We start from the raw sequence: 19,680 nt of genomic DNA, 5'->3' as shown, positions 1-19,680 counted from the left end.
AGTGTATACTGATTGACAAGTTTTATCGGAAAATGCTATCTCAGGAAAGAAAACGAAAAAGTGTATTAATCCGGTGACTAGAAATATATTTTCACAACTGTAACGTGCGATTTCGTTTCGAAGATTTCGAAGAAAATATTTCAACTGTAACTTTCGGAACTTCGCTCGCAAAGACTCATCTTTTATTAGTGATGGACAACAAGACAAGAATTTCAAGATCTTGTCTTGTCTTGAATTTTCAAGACAAAAATATCAATTTTTTGCACTTGAAAAGCGAGACAAGACAAGATTTATACTTCAAAATCAAGAAAAATCAATCAAGATTCTTGATTCTTGACAACTGAAATTTAATCTAATCCGATTCATTTTTAATTTTGAACATGCAATTAACCTGGAATATACAATTAACAAAATATCATTGATGATTTTGAAAGAAGTAATTTAACATATTTTTTATATAGATTATGTTGAAAAATAATTAAAACTTTTTAGATTAGATTATATTTCTAAAATTATAGACTTGATTAAAAATAACAAGTAATACGAGTATTAATATTAAAATTATGAAGTTGAGCATTAATTTCTTTAACAAATGTGTAGCTTATACAGTCTAAATTTATAATTTAATCAATTATTTTATAGTGTGGCCAATAAAATGTGTATTTTTATTTAAGTATATTTAATATTTGATATTCATATCTATGTTTACCAGCAATACAATAGTTTATATTTTAATAATAATAACATTTCATTCAAATTTTTTAATTTCTTTTTTGTGTGTGTCAATATTGTTTTGTCGAAATTTTTTTTCGATATCTTTTGTAAAAATTTTTTAAAACTTTTAATAAAATCGGTTGTAAATTAATATTTATAGATTAATATTTATAATTAATATTTATAGATATTATAAAAATATCAAGAATCTTGTAAGAATCAAGAATCAAGATAAGAAATTGAATATCAAAATCAAGACGTAGTAATTCTTGATTTTAAAAGCTCAAGACAAGACAGTGTCTTGTCTTGTCTTGAATCCATCACTAGAAAGTAGGTCATCATGTTCTATTTAACAATATGACTTATCCAGTAGCGATACTAGTGACCATTGGTCGTTTCCTTCCGGGGAGCGGTAAGGAGAGAGGGAGGGGCATTCGTGATATCCCGTGGGATTGGGAGCGTGTAGCGGGAGAAGCCGTTCCATTGACCCGTGGGAAAAATCCATCGGAATGGAGGGACACGGTCGGCGAGGTCTAAAACTCAATTTGTCAGCGCGTCGTAGACTCTTGGGATCCTTCTCCCAAGAATGCCGCCTTCGCCTCTTAAGGCTTCACGTCTCGCGTAACGCTTACTCCCGTCGTGTTGTAGCAGTTGCTTTCCCTCTTTCCTCCCAAATCGCTTTACGCTTTACTGCTCAAAAGAGTAGCGAAAACTCACCTCGCTTTTAAGTCGCTCTGGCGACTGTAACAATATCATGGACGAGTCTAAAAAACTTCTTTCATCTCAAACAATGTTTGTAAAATAGTCGCACCTTTGGCTTAGACCGCAATCTTTTTCCACCATTGAGTGGACAAATATCATTACTAATTATTTACTAGCTAAATTAACTCGGAGTAATCTCCAACACTTATAAAGGGTGAGGCACCTAAAACAGGCCACCTGAATATCTCGGCTGTTATTGGTGATAGAAAAAAATGTGTCAAACCAAACTTGCATGGTTTCCGGGGACACATAATTTGTTCTAAATAATTTTTTATTAGGTGGACGCGTAGAGGTCATATGAAGGTCAACTTCGTTTTTTTAAATGGTATATGTTTTTTTACGTACCATCTAGTAGAGCGTTTGAAGATGCGCACATTGATCTACGGGTCAAAATCATTCAAGGTCACTGAAGGCCAACTGCAAGGGAAAATAATTTACTTTATATTGCCTAGAGTTCTCTGCTATTAAAAATACTGTAAACTCAGAAATGAAAAGGTTCTAGTCCTTAGAAATTTTTCTTTTTCCGCGAAGTTCTGAGTTGTTGTTATCATTATTTTTTATAGAAACCATGCAAGTTTGGTTTGACACATTTTTTTCTATCACCAATAACAGCCGAGATATTCAGGTGGCCTGTTTTAGGTGCCTCACCCTGTATGTTAGCCCATTCGAGACTGATAACACACCATGTGTGTAATACTGAAATAAAATAACAGAGAAAGTCTACAAACAATGTCTACAATGTTCACTTCTCATCTTCTAAAATTTTCCTCTTATCTTATTTTTCAACAAAAACAGAAAAAAATTTCCGGCTCCTGGAGATCGTCTTATAATAAAATCTTCGTCTCGAATGGGTTAAATTTGCAAAATGTATTTATTATAATATTTCCGTGAGCATTTCTCGAAAGATTACCTTGCTATGTTGCTCTATGCGCAATATAATTTACCAAATTATTGCGAATAATTTCCTCAAGTTTTGACTGAAATTCAAATTAAACGATTTGCAAATCTCGAAAAAATTAATTTTCTTTTGCCAAAGATCCAAAAACAAGTTTCGAATAGTTTACTATTTTTACAAAGAATGCAATTTACTAAACTGTCGATATCGTTCACTCCAACTCTAGTGAAATCCGTGCAATCTGACATGACGAACGAGAGGAAAACGGGAGATCGATGAAGAAAACGCGCTAAATCGCAAAGTCGAAATCCATTCATGATGGGGAATCGGGTTACTCGAGAAGTCAATGCTAAAAAATTCTTAAAGGGAGGAGGAATGGTTGCAGGAAGGAGGTGTGAAAGTGTGTGTCTGAAAAAAGGTGGAAAGTCATTATCGTGACAAAGCAGATCGGAGCACTCGAGCCCGGTTCGAGAAGCCTATCAGTAAGCTTCAGCCGCGGCTAAAGAAGCTCGACGCTTTGCGAGTACATAACACTCCGGAAGCGAACGAGAGAGAGAGAGAGAGAGAGAGAGAGAGAGAGAGGAGAGAGAAGAGAGAGAGAGAGAGAGAGAGAGAGAGAGAGAGAGAGAGAGAGCGGGGTTCGATTCAGGAAATGGGCGGGAAAAGTGTTCTGAAAAGATGCTCCACGTTTCGGTAGAGAAAATTTACGATTCCATAATAACGTAAAACAAATCCGCGAAACATCTCGCAACTCGACGAAGTCGTGAAAATTCGCTAAGCGGATGAAACGCGAGTGTTTCTTGGAAACGAGAAAACGCTGAAAGAAAAAAGTGAAAGAGAGAGAAAGAGAAAGGAAAGGGATTAAAAGTTAACTTAACGGACTTTCGAGATAAGATTTTCATGGAAGAAAAGAATTATGATTTCGCGAAGGACGGGAGAAACATGGAGAGAATTACAACCTTTCTCCATTTTCGCTTTTTTAACATTCCTCACGCATGAAAAAACGCTTTCAATTTCACGCGACTTGTTACTTCTCTTTCTACTCCAAGATTTTTTCGTTATTATTCAAACAATATCCTTACTAATGGTCAATGTTGCATTCTCTCTGAAGTAATTTTGCGGTAATATAACATCTCACATTTCAATTATTTAAAATCTTTACCGCATGGTCAAAGATACGATCTCGTTCGCGCGCAAAAAATCACATCAAACAATAAAAATGTTCTAGCACTCGGAAACGCTACTGCGAGACCATCGGATAAAATGAAACAGGACCTACCGAAATTCCGAATACCAATATTCGGATACGTGACCTGCGGCAACACTACGAACACATAGAATTTAACTGCACTTGATGTTGTTATCGGCATTACACATGCAACTATTTGCCGGCTATTACTCGACTCGAGAATTCATTTTCGCAGATAATAAGAGATCTCTCTCCTCTCCAACTTTCTTGTCCGTGAATGAGAAAGAGGAGACACGTAAACTTTCACTTCATTGTTTCTCGACACCCATGTACAGTTTCTCTATTCTTCCTGTTTCTACCTGATAAGCGTCGAGTGTGTCGCATGTTCCGGTCACGTGACGCACACATGTCCAACGAGTTCTGGTTAACCGACTCGAAGCGTGTAACTTCGCGGAATTGCATCGCTCTTGTGGTGGATTTTGTGTTTGTTCTCAAATAAAAAAAAAGCTATTGTTACCATGAAAAAATTTCATCTTCTCGACGAAAAGAAGCATAGAGTAATTTGTAAAGGTAAAAGTTAAAAGAAGTAGTCATCGAAAGTAAGCATCAGATTTCCTAACTGCCGCAGTGCGATAATCCACGACAGTAGGGTGGAGTTTAATCATAATGATCATCTCCCATGGATCATCATTTGCTATATCGATCAGTAATATCCTTACCGATGACAGAATTCCACAGCGCTTACGCCTTCTTATATAGCAGTAGTGTTGATTTTCTCTCACGGGTTAGACCGTTCCGTGTACGACATCTAGTGACGAACGCATAAAGTATAGGTAAAGTTGCTGGCGCAAGCTACATCGTACTCTACGTAGACATGCTTTTGTGAATACTGCACGTGCTTGTGATCAAGGGCAGATGAAACTTTTGCAAGCCTGGATCCACTCGCATAAATATTTTATGAGTTCTTTTGACATACTGACTTATTGAATTTTTTGTGAAATATTTTAAGGAGGAATAAACAACGAGAAGGCGATGATATAATTCCCTATTCCCATCATATGCATAACACACAATTTTCTCCAAGTCTCATATATACGAGTATAATTATATAATATTTTTAACTTCCTTTTTCTACTTTTAAGGTTTACCTGTATATTAAAAAGAAAATATATTTTTATTAAATATCATTTTTCTTGATAAGCAAACGCACCAGAACAGAAATATCTTTTTTTGAGTTTTTCTCGTATAATCGCTGACAAAAAGATTAATGGCAGTTAAAAAAAGGAGATCGATTGATCTTACAATTAATCTTTTTTTTTCATTATTAAGTGCAACAATATATTATACTTTTCTGTTCAGATTACCAGTTTCTAGGAAAAGTGTAATTTGCATAAGAATTATTTTTGCAAGAAACATTGCGGATTACATACATGGAAAAAAAAAGAAAAAAAGCAGCCGCCCCCGGGTGGGCTCGAACCACCAACCTTTCGGTTAACAGCCGAACGCGCTAGCCGATTGCGCCACGGAGGCTCGTGGAATTCTGCTTTTTTGAATATTTTAATGCTGTGGTACGAAAAATCCGAGATAGACCTGTAGCAGAAAAAGTTAAACTGTACGCAATTGTATCAACAGCGTTTGCATCACTACAACCGATATCCTCCCAGTGAAATCCAATTTCGATTAAATATCTGTGTTTATTCATGGCAATGAAATCGTGACAGCTTGTGCAAGTTTGATTTTTTTCCAGGATGATTAGAAATAAAAATTTCTCTTTCTTTCTTCAAAGAAAGAATATTACTGGATTCATCTTGTATATTATCATCAAGATTAAACTTTGTAAAAATTATATATTGGTTTTACCGGTTTGTACTGATTGTTAACAAAGAGAAAAAGAAAGAGAGAAAGAGAGAGCTCGTAAAAATTTGCTGCTGGAAGATCGGTTTTTAAGCCTGTCAAAGAAAGCGAACAGCTTTGTACTGTATAATGCATACGTAATCGGTATAAGACGACCGATATTTCCGCGCTGCAAACTTGTCGTGAATCTAAATATGTATTTACATCCGAGTAAAAATTGCGGTCGATATCGTCGGCCTCAATCTCGCGTTTACGTCGAGATTTGCAGTGACATTAAAATGCAACGAATGCAAACATTCGCGATAGAAACTAAGTCGAGGGTGACCCGCGCGAAATAATAATATTCATGAAAATATTTTTTTCCTAAAAATGTTTCTCAAATTTATTCCCAAGCTTAACAAATACATTTAAAAATACGAAAATTCGAAACTGATATTTCTTCCTTTTATAAAAATAGTAAAAATATGTTTCCGTTAAATTAAAGTTTGCATTACTCGTTAAGACTGCTGGCACAGTTTTGTCTTACGTAACGTATCATCGCTGGACGTTTTAATGATTCTGACAGATCGGAAACACTTTCTCAGGTAAAGTACATCGCTCGTCATGTATCTAGCTCTCGAATGTGAGCTTGTACACGTAACATACACATTTATATTATACATATAACAGGCTATAAATGTAACAGGCTCTCACGAGGTGCCCGTCAATTTGCGACGTTGTGCACTGGCTTATATCACGAGTCGTTTACGATCATTTCTCGGTGTCGACGTCGACATGGAACTTAAGGCACTTAGAGCAAATCGTGATCTACGAGCGAGTTGTGAGGGGAACGGGCTCAACTTACCTCAAGACACCACGAGGTATAAGTCCCGTCGAAGTGCCGCGTCGCTAATTAAGAAATACTTGCCTCGACGTTTATACCTTAATGACTAGGGCACGCGTGATCCCATCTCGCGGTCTTTGTATGCCGCGTATGGATCATTCTCAGCGCAATGCGATCGGTGACGTCCGCGTCGTCCGAAATCGCGTAATCAAAATTGCGTAATCGGAATTGCGCTGTCGCGTCGAGAGAGTTGACGGTGTACGATGACATTTAATCGGGGGATATTTGCCGAACGCATGTAATCACCTGTTGCACGCGGGTTAGGCTCAATGTCGACGCACTAAAATAAATTTCCGTCCCGATATCCCTGAGCGAATCGGTATTCATTTTGCGGCGCGCCCGCACGGGGAATGCTTTCCCGACAGTTAGAACCTTCCTCTACAGCTGTTACGAACTGTAATTGAATGTAATTGTAGTAATCACAATTCGAGATTGATAATGGAATTTACAAATATATAACACTGAGAGAAACTTGCCCTTTTGATCTAATTTATTCTTCGGCGATTCAATCTTTTCCATATGTCCGGTTGATGTTTGATATTGGGTCACAGGGTATGCGTGTGCATGTAGGAGTCCTTTGAATTCCAGAACACGCCGGAATGACGAAGGGAAGCCTCAGAGTACGTTGGTAGTGTCGATGGGGATCGACATATTGGGATTTTCAATTGAACAGTCGGACGTCGTGGAATGCGACGCGGCTCGAAAGTCGAGGTATAATTCCTGGGAACGGGAAATGGGTGACCTCACGTGTCTCGCATGTCCGACTCGCACAAAAAGAAGCGTAATCATCAATTATCGCTCGTTTTTTTCTCTTTCCTTGGGCAACGACGAGCGCAATCCTCGTCGTATGCCTACAATACACACCTCGCAATTGATATGTTTTTAATCGTTGATCGTCAACGTAAATAATTATTCGTCAAATCAGTTTGCTTTCTTTATCGTTGCACGGTGCAAAAGACATTCCATGCACGGTTTCTACAAGAATTATCATTTGCCTGATAATGCAATGATCGAAAAAATATCACTAATCGCAAATTAGTACGTGCCAAATAGCTCGAGGGAAACGTCGGTATCGCGTGAACGAGAGATATTAAAGTAACGCGCAAAGGGTAGAACGCCTCCTCCAACTCCGTCGTAGAAGAGATGCCCCGGAAATATTGTAATTTTAGTAAATATATTATGTGTATCACGGATGTTTTTTATCGTATTTTTGCACGATATCAAATTGTTATTGAAGTATATTATTCATATATATATCGTGATACATGAAAACAATCCTCATGTCGTACAAAGAAAGATACCAGTTGAGAGATCCTCCACTGAAAGACGAGTAGCTTCTTTAACGGAGTCGTGGAATCAGCTTTTCTTTAACGTTATTTTAACACTGTTTCTCCCGAAATGTGATCCCAACGTTTCCGTAAAACTGTTTGGTACTGGCGTCACGTCGCAGCGAATGTATTTCCCCGATCGCCGAAAATAATCCGATCGATCGGGAAAGCGGCATTTAATTATCTCAGCAGGGGGATTGTCGGGGGTTGCCTCGAGTTGTCGGATTATCGTTCGTACTAAAGTCGCCCTCGTGCAAATTAACCCCGTACCTACCTTGATTTCGTGCGATCATTCGTGGCCGAGAATCGAGTTGCACGAACCGCCGATTAGGACGCTTGTGTATGCGCAATTGCATCGGTCGCGAAACGAACGCCCGCACACGGAATGCAACGACCTATCGATCGAATACAAGTCGCTCGGGGGACGAGAGGCGAGCGCGACCAGTTTCGGGCCACGAATTATCCTCGTGGCCACTTTACGACGCGTGCGCATTGTTATTTCGTTGGAATAATTGTATCTCGTATTAAGTCAACCTATTGGCCGATACAATTGCCGATGATTGCACACACCTACACACACAAGCGCGCACCATGGAGGAAAGAGTCATCCGGATGGTGGACCTAACTCATCAGAGCTCAGAGCTGTTAGAGCTGCTAGAGGCATCAAAAACACAATCGATCTGATAAACGTACAAATATTTTTTCCATGAGGATTGACAGATGTAGTAGAAAAACCGTCCGTGGCGCCACTCGCTCTCGAGAGCCACTTTCTTTCGAAATCTATCCTTTCAAAAATGATGAATTGCACGCAGCGGGCCCTCGAAGATGAAGATCGAAACGTATAACGTGAAGACGTTCTCGCTCGAGGGCCGACATATTCCTTCCTCGCATTCTTCTTGTTCCTCCCTATTTTCGTCTTGCTTACGTGCGGCTTACGTCAAGTACCGGAGGTTCGAACTTTCCGTCCGTGCGAAGCTACAACTCTAAATGACGTTCGACGTAAGCACCATGACGTTACGGCTTGGAAACTTCAAGCTGTCGGCTTCCGGCACATCTTATCGCTCTTCCCCGCAAGTTTCTCTTCCGTGCGGCGATTCAAATTCATTTTAACGCGTTTTCGGAGCGACTTACTTTTAGACAATTTACCCCGCAAAATTGTAAGACTTTACGTGTAGCATTCTCTATTGGTCCTCGCATCCGATTTCGAGTTTCGATGCAATTTGTCTTTTTTCAAAAATCACGTGTCATTACCTTTCCCTCGAGATGACACGCATCCAGCGATTTCCCAGCATTAGCATCGTTGGAGCCTAACGCGAGCTCAGGTCATCGGTCATCTTGCGAATACGCTCGGTTAGCGTAAGGGTGCCGCTTTATCCATCAAATCGTAGCCATCAAAAAGGTACTCCGGCGCATTTTTTTGTTGAGCGGCCAGCACTCCCGTAACCCAATTTAACGAACGACATAAAAGAGCGTTCGGCGATATCGAGCCGAGAGATGCGACCTACTTGCGAGACCTCTCTCCCGTCTTACCTTTTTCTCCGCCCCTTTACGACCTACCTCTGCACCGCCTGTGTTCCTTCACCCCGTCGGCCCTTTTATAATCCCGCGATCGAGCGATTACATGCGCTCCCGCTTTGTTTTCTACTTTATTTCCTCCATCAATGTGCTTCCCGCGATTCTTTATCTTGATTTTATTAACTGTCTCGGCGATATTATATGATATTATATATAAGAAAATAATACAATAATACAGTGCGGAATTCTCTCTCTCTGTCTCTCCCTTTTGCTTTGGTGCAGCGTTCTCGTCACCGACTTCTTTTTATCGATACGCGATTATTGTATCGCCATCGTCGCGGTTGGATAAGTTTCTGCATCGTCGAACGCATACAAACCGAGGCAAGGCATCGATGTGCATCGGTTGACGCATTGTGCGTGTTACGTGAACGCGCATCTTTCAATGCATGTCCGTTACAATTATAGTCGTTAAAACGTGAAACAATAATGATCGTTGTTACGCCCCGTAGGTACGAACACGTCCAAATGTTTGGATTTACATCGATGCGATCAGGGACGATGATACCATCATCGAGAAAAATCTCGAGCGTTGTACGAACAAATGAGCGTGAATTTAACATTGGATTCTTCATCTAGACGTCTAAAAGCCGCTGAAAGTTTTAACGCGCGAATAGTGGATCGAAAGACGCGACGCGATGCCCCGATCGTCGGGCGGGAGATATTTCATTTTTCATGAGCAGACGAGCAGCCAAAATTGATTTCGCGAGTGACACCGATCGCACGGCTTCGCCGAGTGCACCGGGATTGGGCTGACGCCGCGCTGTACGTTGAGATTCTCACAGAATCTCCGACCGGTCTTTTACCATCTCGTTCGTCGATGAACGCGTGTGCTCTGAATCTTCAAGCCGATATTCGATTATCCGCGAGATAGGAAACACTCTCTCTCTCTCTCTGCGCTGCATGAGATTCGCCTGCTTTGTAAGCGCATACGTCGGGTTTTGTTAGTCAAACCGTGCAATTGCATAACAATAGTGTTCACCAATGACAAGATTTCACCATGGGTCATCATCACTCAGCAGACTTGGAATTTTGAATTGATGAGTTTATTGATTTCGCAGTGCAATATGAAGATTCGATCAAAGGCCGTATACAGGAAGGAAGGAGAAATTGGTCGTTAGGTGCAAAATTATGGATCGTACACATCACGTTAATGAAATTATAAATAGCTATACTCACATGACATTAAGTTGCACCTGTTGCACATTAAATTTTTTACACAAACATAATAAATGCTATTAATTGCTAGATGCGAATAACAGTGATCGCCGATGATAATGAATAATGATAAGTAACAATCATTTTGAGCCGCATATTTGAAGCACAAACGGGTGATGTTATAGAGAGAAAAATTGTTTCATTTCTTTTCACATAGAACGCATGCGATAACATTGTCCAATACCATTTTTGTAACACGAGTGTGAATAGTCATTTCCGATGTATTTTTGCCTGCTGAATACGAATTCGTTATCCAAATTTGGCTATCACGTCACACAATTTTGAGAAAAATGGAGTCAAAGAGGCCAAAAACGATGATTTTGAAGGTTTTCATGACGTTGTAGCACCGGTAGCAAATTTTTTTCCCAAATTTCGCTTATGTCATGTGAAAATGTGCACTTTTATTAGTGCATACACAATTACACACATACGGATATTCTTTTATAATCTTTCTGCCTATTGTATTCTATCTATTTTTTATTGCTTTTTGATGTAATGTGATTTTATTATATAAAAGCACTTATTTTTCACATAATGCAGCATTAAGAAGGAATGACTTTTCTATGGGAAAAAGAACTATTTTCAAATTGCTATATCTCGAAAACGAAAATTCACACCGAAACAAAACCACGCGCATTTTAAAGCTAAAAGTTCACACTTTCACATGGCATAAGCGAAATTTGGGGGAAAATTTGCTGCCGGTGCTACAACGTCATGAAGACTCAAAATCGTCGTTTTTGGCCTCTTTGACGCTATTTTACTCAAAATTGTGACGTGATAGCCAAATTTAGACAACGGATTCGTATTCAGCAGGCAAAAATACATCGGAAATGACTATTCACACTCGTGTTACAAAAAAAAGGTCAGATTTTGTCGGACAGTGTTATAATTGAAGAAATTTATATAATCCAGTCTTACGACTCCAGCATTTCGTGTACGTTAAGCAAATTGAATTAAATTTGTTTCGTCGGTAGTACATCCTTCGGCGGCTTGACTTTAACGAGGCTGCGAGGACCATTCTCCATTTCCCTCGCCCTTCTTGGAATTTGTGGCATTCCAAGTGAAGCATTTCTGGGATTGCTCGACGAGAAGTAAGATGTATCTAGTAGACGGGATTGCCCAAGAATTTCCGCCTTCCGGCGACCACGATAAGTTCGTTGATCCAACACGTTACATGTACGTACGTACCGTAACTACAACTGCCATAACGGCTGGCGGATCGAAATGCCACAAAGGCACACCCCATTAATAGAGAAGCTTTTCATTCCGTAAAGTATATATTTGGCCTTTTATGTTACGAAATTAGATGCGCGATGCGTGAAAAATTCAAGCGAAGAAAGACAAATCTTGAATAATCTTAATGTAAACAATTTCGCATTTCATCGTCGTATTTCTTAAATGAAGAATAACTCGTCGTTGCGCTGGAATGTTTCATCGTAATTGGTGTGTAGTAAAAGGTATTTGTGAAATATTCACTTCATTAGCCGTGAAAGCGGAATTTCAGATCGAAACTTTCGGAAAGTATCCCTCGCCATTCTGGTGGAACTTCCTGGAAATACAATATTAAAGACGTCCCGTGAGACACAGCAAATGCCGAGAATTTCAGCAACATCCGTTTCCCCTCTGGGGAACGTTAATAATTATGCACGCACGTAAATAATACATTCTGTGTCGTTGTTTAACGCGTTTAACGCGTTTTCGACGTTATTGTTATCTCTTAAGACATTAAATAGTCGTACAAGTCGTTTAGCCATTAATCTGAAAATCTTGTAATCATCTGGGTCATGTTTCTTTATTATTATACAGGGTGTCCCAGACCTACCGTACCACCAGTTAATGGTAGATTTCTGAGGTGATTCTGAGACGAATGTTCCTCTTACAAAATGTCGAGAGTGGCGTAGTTTCGGCGCTACGAAGGGTTATAGTTATCCTATCCTTGTGTAGAATTTTCCCGCGTTCAGTGACGGTGGGTTAGAGGGGTCCCGCGCATCGCGCACACTTCAATTTGATCTTAATTTTTCGCGGCTGTTCAAGGTAAGGAGGTCCCCAAATAGAAGAAAAATGATAAAAGTAGCGGCCCAAATGCATATTTGCGCGCTATGTGCGCAATTTTCGATGTTAGGTTAATTACTCAAAATGCTATTTCCAATCGAATTCTTTACAATTTTTATTTCACCTAATGCACAACGCTTTAAAAAGAAATCAAAACCAAAATTAAAACTGAAAGAATTAAAAACCTCCCTTGACCAGATCTTTTATGTCCTCGTTATGGATTCTGATCAAATCTATTTAAAGTCGCATACAATAAATCACGCAGAAAGAGCAAACTACGATTTGCGCAATGTACAATTATTCCAAATTGTGTGCATTGGCAGTTGCAGTAAAAAATTAAAAAAGTTACGATGCAAATACCATTTTTGAGCAATGGGCCTTTTATACGCACTGTGCTCGCGCGGCACGAGATTACATTAGACGCTCGTATTTTCTAAACACACACAAGTACACACACGCACACAGAAGCACATACGCGCACGCATCACATACACACACACACACAAAATTATTCAAAGCAATATAAATGTGCATTAGGTGAAATAAAAAATGTAAAGAATTCGATTGGAAATAGCATTTTTGAGTAATTAACCTAACATCGAAAATTGCGCACGTAGTGCGCAAATATGCATTTGGGCCGCTACTTTTATTTTTTTCTTCTATTTGGGGACCTCCCTACCTGCATGCAAAAAATTTTTGAAATCCGAGTGTAACACCTAAAAACCTTCCCTTGTCAGAATCATCTCAGGAATCTACCATTAACCGGTGGTACGGTAGGTCTGGGACACCCTGTATATAGTAGATGATTACTGTTTATTTTCCTCTCCATGATTGGATTTCATCAGTTATTTTTCTAAGATTAAATTGTTTAGAGATTACTTATCTATTATTTATAATATTTATCAGCTGTTTCGATCGCAAGTTTAGTAAAAATTATAAATCTCTGCGTGAATACACGCGCATCGTAACACTTTCTCATGGAAAAACAGGGATGAGAAGAATGTCGTTGTGCACTGCTCGGCTGTGCAAACCAATTCGATATCGGTTGAACGAGGTCAGTCACCCTTTTTCGAGAACGGGTATTATCTATAATATGCATATCCGTGTGACAATTCGCACAGTTGTGTCGTGAACAAATCGCGACAGGACACGTTTCCCAAAGACTTCGCGATTGTTGCCCACAGCAAAGTTACACCAGAAGAGACGATTGTTACATTTTGTTGGAAAGTGTCGGAATCAACGGCGAAGCAAAATTAAAGCATAGATATCAATTGTAGGAGAAGTAATTCATACACGTGCGAGTTTTCAGAAGTTTCTTTCGTTCTCATAACATTCCGTGATAATCATAATATCGATGATATTCCGAGTGATTGTCGGCGATTGCGTTATTTTCATTGCGAGACACTGATAGATAGGCCTCGGCATCGCGGTAATAAATCATCGGACGTCGATGGGTGAATCTCGACCACGCGACTAACAAGTTGGTGAGTCATTCCGGAGAAATCAATGTTAGCAACTTTTACAAAATAGCGGTAGTCTCAATATTCCGACCGAATCCCGGAAGAAGAATCGATCGATCACCGAATATTTAATCGCCGATTCACCGTCATTGACACGATAATTGATACGTGGCACAATTGTTTAACAGTAAGACGCGCGATTATCAACTGGTCAGTATCGCACAGCGTGTTTTCCTTTTTTCATTCTTTTTTATTTTTTGTTTTTCTTTTTTTCTATTTTTTAGAGTGGTCGGTTTCGTGAAACGGGTCGTTCGTTTATACTTGTTTATATTCATTTCGCGTGGATCGTAATTTCTTTATAGCGCGCTATATATTTTTATTAAAGACGCTCGGTATCTCGCATCAAGATTTTGTTTCCGTGTCATTCATCAGTGTCATTCCACATCACGGCTGGTTCGCAAAATCACGCTAAATGGATCAATTAACTTTTAGCTACGTGGGACGTGTCCGCCGTCGACGTTCGTCGTTTTATTTGATCATTCGTAACATGATTCGCAACGAGAATCACGCGCGCGTACATACAAGCGTGGTATTATTTGCATTGAATTTATACCTCTCCCTTAAGATCGCGTGGAAAAACGAATGTCGTGATTTACTTCCGCGTGAGACGTGCAATGGTTTCATAAAATTTCGCTCCGCTGAATGTTCAGTGACTCCCGCGAGTACGATTTTTACACAGCGTGAGAACCGAGAGTACACGCGCTCACAACCACTGTAATCCGAATTAATTAATATGACGGATAATATTCGGATTATCGGGATACATATCTGGCTGACTGAATTCCAAGCTGACGATCGAAACGCCTATACCGTGCGTTGCAATCGTTTGAAAAGTTGGCCTTCTCATCACGCGATGTTAATATTCAGGACATGTACATATACGAGATAGATATTTCTTGACGAAAAAAGCAAATCAAGAAAATTGTTGAACATTAATCATCATTGAGAGAAAGAGAGAGAAAAGTCATAATTTCGTACTTGTCAAAAATTATATAATAAATATATTACATGTATTGTATTTATAAGTATTGTCACTTGGTGAGTTTGATACTTTACTTTGATACGAGCTCCATTTTCGAAAATACTCGTCATAATTACCGGCGCATTTGTACTATTCGTGCATAGTTTAATAGTTATATGTTGATACGTTTAAAGCGCAATCAAGTTGCCTCCAAGAGCGAACGAATCGCCACGGGGCCGTCAATTCGCGAAAGTTGTTCTGGAAATTAGTACACTTAGTATTCTACAATTAGTTTTCTTAATAGCAGCAATAAGATTCACGAATGTAATAATGTCAGCGCATCACGTTGCGATAACAATCGTGCGTTGCTTGTATAATATCTTTGGTTGAACGCTTGAAATTTTCATTAAAAATTGCACAAATGAAATTTTGCGGGAGATGAGTCCGCGAATAAATTGTTTTCTATTTCTATTAAATACAATGGAGAGGGAGATGCGACACGTAAAGGCAAATTTCGAACCATTCTACTCAAGTTGATTCGATATGAGTATGAAAATAAGAAATACGTTGCTCGATCTAGGAAAAATAATAAGGAGAGAGAACCTCCTGAATGGTTCTTAAGAACCATTTAAGAAGTTTCTTAATTGCCACGCAATCGAAATAATTATCTACCTTTCAAGTTCACGAAAATGCTAGTCAGAAAGTGACAGACAAGTTTGGGGATTATCGATCTTGCACCACGTTGCAGAAATAACTTTTGGACGGAGACTTTCGAAGGGAACGCGAATTTTCCTAAACGATGCTCGAGGAACAAAACGCGACGGTGCATAATCCAATTTTTAAATCATTTTATCTCGATGGAAATTTTATAATGCTCCAGTTTTTGCACAAGCTTCGAATTTCCAACGTAAAATGTACCTGTAATGTTGCATATTATATATATATATATAAATATTCTATTGTAATTGGAAATGGAGTGAATATGAAGCAAAAAGTATTTGACACATTGGTCAATGATATACGTGTCGTGCGATACACGCGCATTGATGAAGATCCAAATCTGCTGAATCGATTTCACCGAGAGCTTCTGAAATTTTATACGTGGATCGCGAATTTGATCGCCATCAGTGTCGAGCTTTTATTTTCGTCGTGTTCGTGCAATATTATGGAAACTTGTTCCATCAATTGTGAGAACTGCATACAGTGCATACACGTTCCTCGTCATATGTACGGGGTGTCGCGGACCTACTGATGACTGATTAGTTAAAAAGATACTTTATTCTGTTTTTAGGATAGAAATGTCATTGTGCATAAAACGAGATTTCTCATCCCGTTGAATCAAATTTCGGAACATGTATACTGACATGAAATTGAAGACGCACGAACGAAAACAGCGACCAAGCGATAATTCTCTCCTGTCTCCCGACATTCGTGTTGAGACAAGATCGATTTTGCGCGTAGATTGATTCAGAAAGAATTCACACGGAGATGAAAGTTTTGCTGTTCGAATCATCTGAGACAGAGGGCAGACGAGAGATGACCGAGTGGCGTAAATATCGTGCCAGCCTCGTTGGACCGACGCGACGTGCCAGGTTGTGCATAACGGAATATTGGCAGTCGCGGAACCGAATAACCGATAATAATAAGTGCCTGCCACTCACACCGCTGTTTGCCCGGCCGTCATCTATCTCGTGCCAGAAAAGCTCGTTTCCTCGCGATTTGTGAACAATCACCCGGTGAATTTTCAAATTTCCAAGACTTTATCCCTCTGTATGATGAATATATGTATATGTGAACGTATCACTTACTCTTTGTTGACAAGAGTAATGCTTTTTTCTGGTCTTTATTCCTCGCAGACTGATACCTCGTAATAATGAATTCTTCCTTCTTTTTTCTCTCTTTCTCTCGCAAAAAACTCAATTGCGCTATACAGTCTCGAAACAATTGTTTTGAAAATTGTACTGCCTCTGGAAAACTTAATCCTACATGACCTATGACCTTATCAACCGATACCAATTTTATCTACCAACAGTAGAATTTATCGATGAAAAGAACAACTAGATATCACGTAACGTTCACAAATACGTTTATACATAACGAAAAGAGATTCGTTCGAGAGAGAGAGAAAGCTGCAAAAACGATATTGCTCGCGTTACATACCGAGCGCGTTATCATTGCAGAATAAATATGACTGTTAGGGAAAATACGCCAACACTGAATTATTTTCTGGCTCGTACCACATTGGATGCACTCCGGTGTGTCTGTTGAGTCCACGACGAAAATCACAGACCGTAAGACGCGCGAAAAGAAAGTGTGCTTCGCAACTAGCGGGATACGCTACGATATGAATAATTAGCGGTTAAATAGAAGAACGAGAAGAATGTAAAAACGGGAAAAGGAGAAAAGAGAGGCAAAAAGAGAGAGAGAGATCTTTTTTGCTTGAGTAAACTCTTGCAGCACTGTACGCGTGCGGCTTGTTCTACAATTTCAAACGCGAGTTGGTCGTTTCTTTGGCCGGATTCACTTACGCCAGACAGCGACGAAATATGTATGTACACTTGAATACTTGTGCTCTCAACGTGTTACATAAGCGGATAAGCGAGAAAAATGCGGTTGCGCTCGACGGCAGAAATCAGCAAATCTTTTACATGTGCGTGACACAGTGTCGCGACGCTCGTTGCACTTCTATTCGAAATGCGGCATTTTTGCGCAATCTTTTCCATAAGAAGTAAGAAATGATCAGATGAGAGATCCAACTTCGAAACGATATGCTCTTTATCAAGAGGGATGACTGCACGACTTGCACAGCTCGATGAAACTTTACAGCCAGCCGACTGTAAGACTCAGCGAAAAACCAGGATATTTGCGAGAAAACATTTATCGGAATTCAGAAAACGCTGAAAAATCTCAGAGCCATGGCGCTAATTAGTGTCGGTCCGTCGCACCTGCAAAGATATCGGAATGCAAAAGTAGTTCAATGTCGCGTAATTTAATTCTTACGACTGCTAATGTCCGGTATGAAAACAAGCAGCAATAAACGACACGCAAAGTTTTGGCCTGTTCGTGAAAAAAAAACTATAAATCAAATATTTATCTCGCAAAGCAAACACGAAAGATTTGCACGGTATTGTTGCGATCGCGACCCGGAATCTAGATTGGCGTCTCTCGGCAAATACATCTCGATCGGACTCTTCGAGTGCCAGGCTCAGAGAATCGGAGTAACATTCGAACGATATATCGCAATATTTTTCAAGCCAATCCATTTTAACAATTATCCGTTTGTAATTCACGAGCCGTCACGTCCTTCGTTTGCTGTTTGCGTATGCTTTATTAGCCATCAACCTGACTGACTGGTTGTGTTATTGTAACACAAATGATCGATCGTGCAATTAGGCTCGTTAAATTTCGATATCATACGCGTTGATAAAGCCCAATCATCCTTATTTATTGTAGCGCAAAACCTGAGGAATCCGGGGCGCACGAAGGCGAGAAGAAATGAAGTGGACGTGACACAATGACATGATGAAGAGCCTGGTGGGGATCATGTGGATAGTGTTGGTGCTCATATCAGGTACGTGCTGTTACGCGTACAATCTAAAAGCCGTCCATACTAATCGAAAACCGCGATATTATTAACCACGTGTTTCGCCTCTTCGGTATTCCCTGATTGATCTTCGACTCGCGCGAAGTAGCGTCACATCGTATGTAGAAAACGAGAATGGAAATATAAAAACGAAGTTAAACGAATGCTTTTTCTTTAGAAATCCGTGGAAATCGCAAAAATGCTGATACGTTGAGAGATCAATAGCTTCTTGACTCGAAAACACGGGAATGTACGCTCCAGACATGGAAACGAAAGATAAATATTTCTCTTTGATCATTCATAGCGCCAAGTCCACACACGCCCAGAGAGATTCGGTAGCTTAACGTTTTATCTTGAAATTGCAAATAGATGGAGAACAGTCTGGACGTTGGTATAGCGCGCACATCTCCGGTTCGTATCTCCAGGTGTATGTACGTATGTTGGCCTTTGTAATGACGGCAACACTTTACGCGTACTGCCGTACGGCAAAGGATTAAATATGCGCAAAGCGTGGAATCCTCGCATAGGCATGGATAATGGGAAAACTACGAGAAGCGGAATTACCGGCTGTCTCTCTTCCTCTGATATCTGCCCTCCGGATGAAATGTATTTTCGGCTTTTCACTCGCGTACACTTGCTGTTCCCTCACTTCCATACGGCCCTATTTTTACTTTATTTATCGACAATTAACCGTTCGTCGCGATTACTATGCATATTGCTCTCTGGAATCGACGAGCTACGGTGAAAGGTATAATCGTAGGAGTATAATGAAAAAACGAATATGAAATTGGATTAAATCGTTGTATACAAGAGCGATAAAATTTCGTCCGTTTTGGATGACACGACCGACATGAAAGACATTGTTGGCTTTTCTGTATTCCCAGGATGCTCAGGAAATCCAGACGCGAAACGATTATACGACGACCTCTTGTCGAACTACAACAAGCTGGTTCGTCCAGTGGTCAACGTCACAGACGCCCTCACCGTTAAAATCAAGCTCAAGCTTTCGCAGCTCATCGATGTGGTAAGCAACGATATTTCCTCGCATCGTTTGTACCTACATATATTATTATTTATATTAAGAAGACAATGTATTACGCGCTCAGGCAAATATCTCAGTTTTCCTGTAAAGCCGCTGTTGTAATGTAC

The 19,680-nt window shown here is 39.8% G+C and overlaps 1 protein-coding gene, 1 long non-coding RNA gene and 1 other non-coding gene across 6 annotated transcripts in view; 1 reads left to right on the top strand and 2 right to left on the bottom strand.

The window, feature by feature from the left end:
• The window catches only part of LOC105282693 (acetylcholine receptor subunit alpha-like), a 51,077-nt gene that overhangs the window by 13,864 nt on the left and 17,533 nt on the right, over positions 1–19,680 (top strand). For 2 of the 4 annotated variants that reach the window (XM_026969225.1, XM_026969228.1), the window contains exons 3-4: positions 18,402–18,519; positions 19,416–19,555. In XM_026969225.1, the coding sequence (XP_026825026.1) occupies positions 18,468–18,519; positions 19,416–19,555 (192 nt within the window). In that variant the 5' untranslated portion in view covers positions 18,402–18,467. Of the gene's footprint in view, positions 1–18,401; positions 18,520–18,709; positions 19,556–19,680 lie in introns of those variants that run through there. The other 2 variants (XM_026969229.1, XM_026969226.1) reach the window with 2 other exon arrangements.
• On the bottom strand, positions 640–12,261 carry LOC113561834. Its single transcript, XR_003406482.1, has 2 exons — positions 2,125–12,261; positions 640–1,431 (listed from the first exon to the last, which is right to left on the bottom strand). It is a non-coding gene; the product is annotated as an uncharacterized LOC113561834 (long non-coding RNA).
• Trnan-guu lies at positions 5,017–5,090 on the bottom strand. The gene has a single exon. It is a non-coding gene; the product is annotated as a tRNA-Asn (tRNA).

The sequence above is a fragment of the Ooceraea biroi genome, chromosome 4, assembly GCF_003672135.1.
Source record: "Ooceraea biroi isolate clonal line C1 chromosome 4, Obir_v5.4, whole genome shotgun sequence".
Taxonomy (NCBI): Eukaryota; Metazoa; Arthropoda; class Insecta; order Hymenoptera; family Formicidae; genus Ooceraea; species Ooceraea biroi.
The sequence above is the reverse complement of the archived record's forward strand: the minus strand, read 5'-3'. Positions and strand labels throughout refer to the sequence as shown.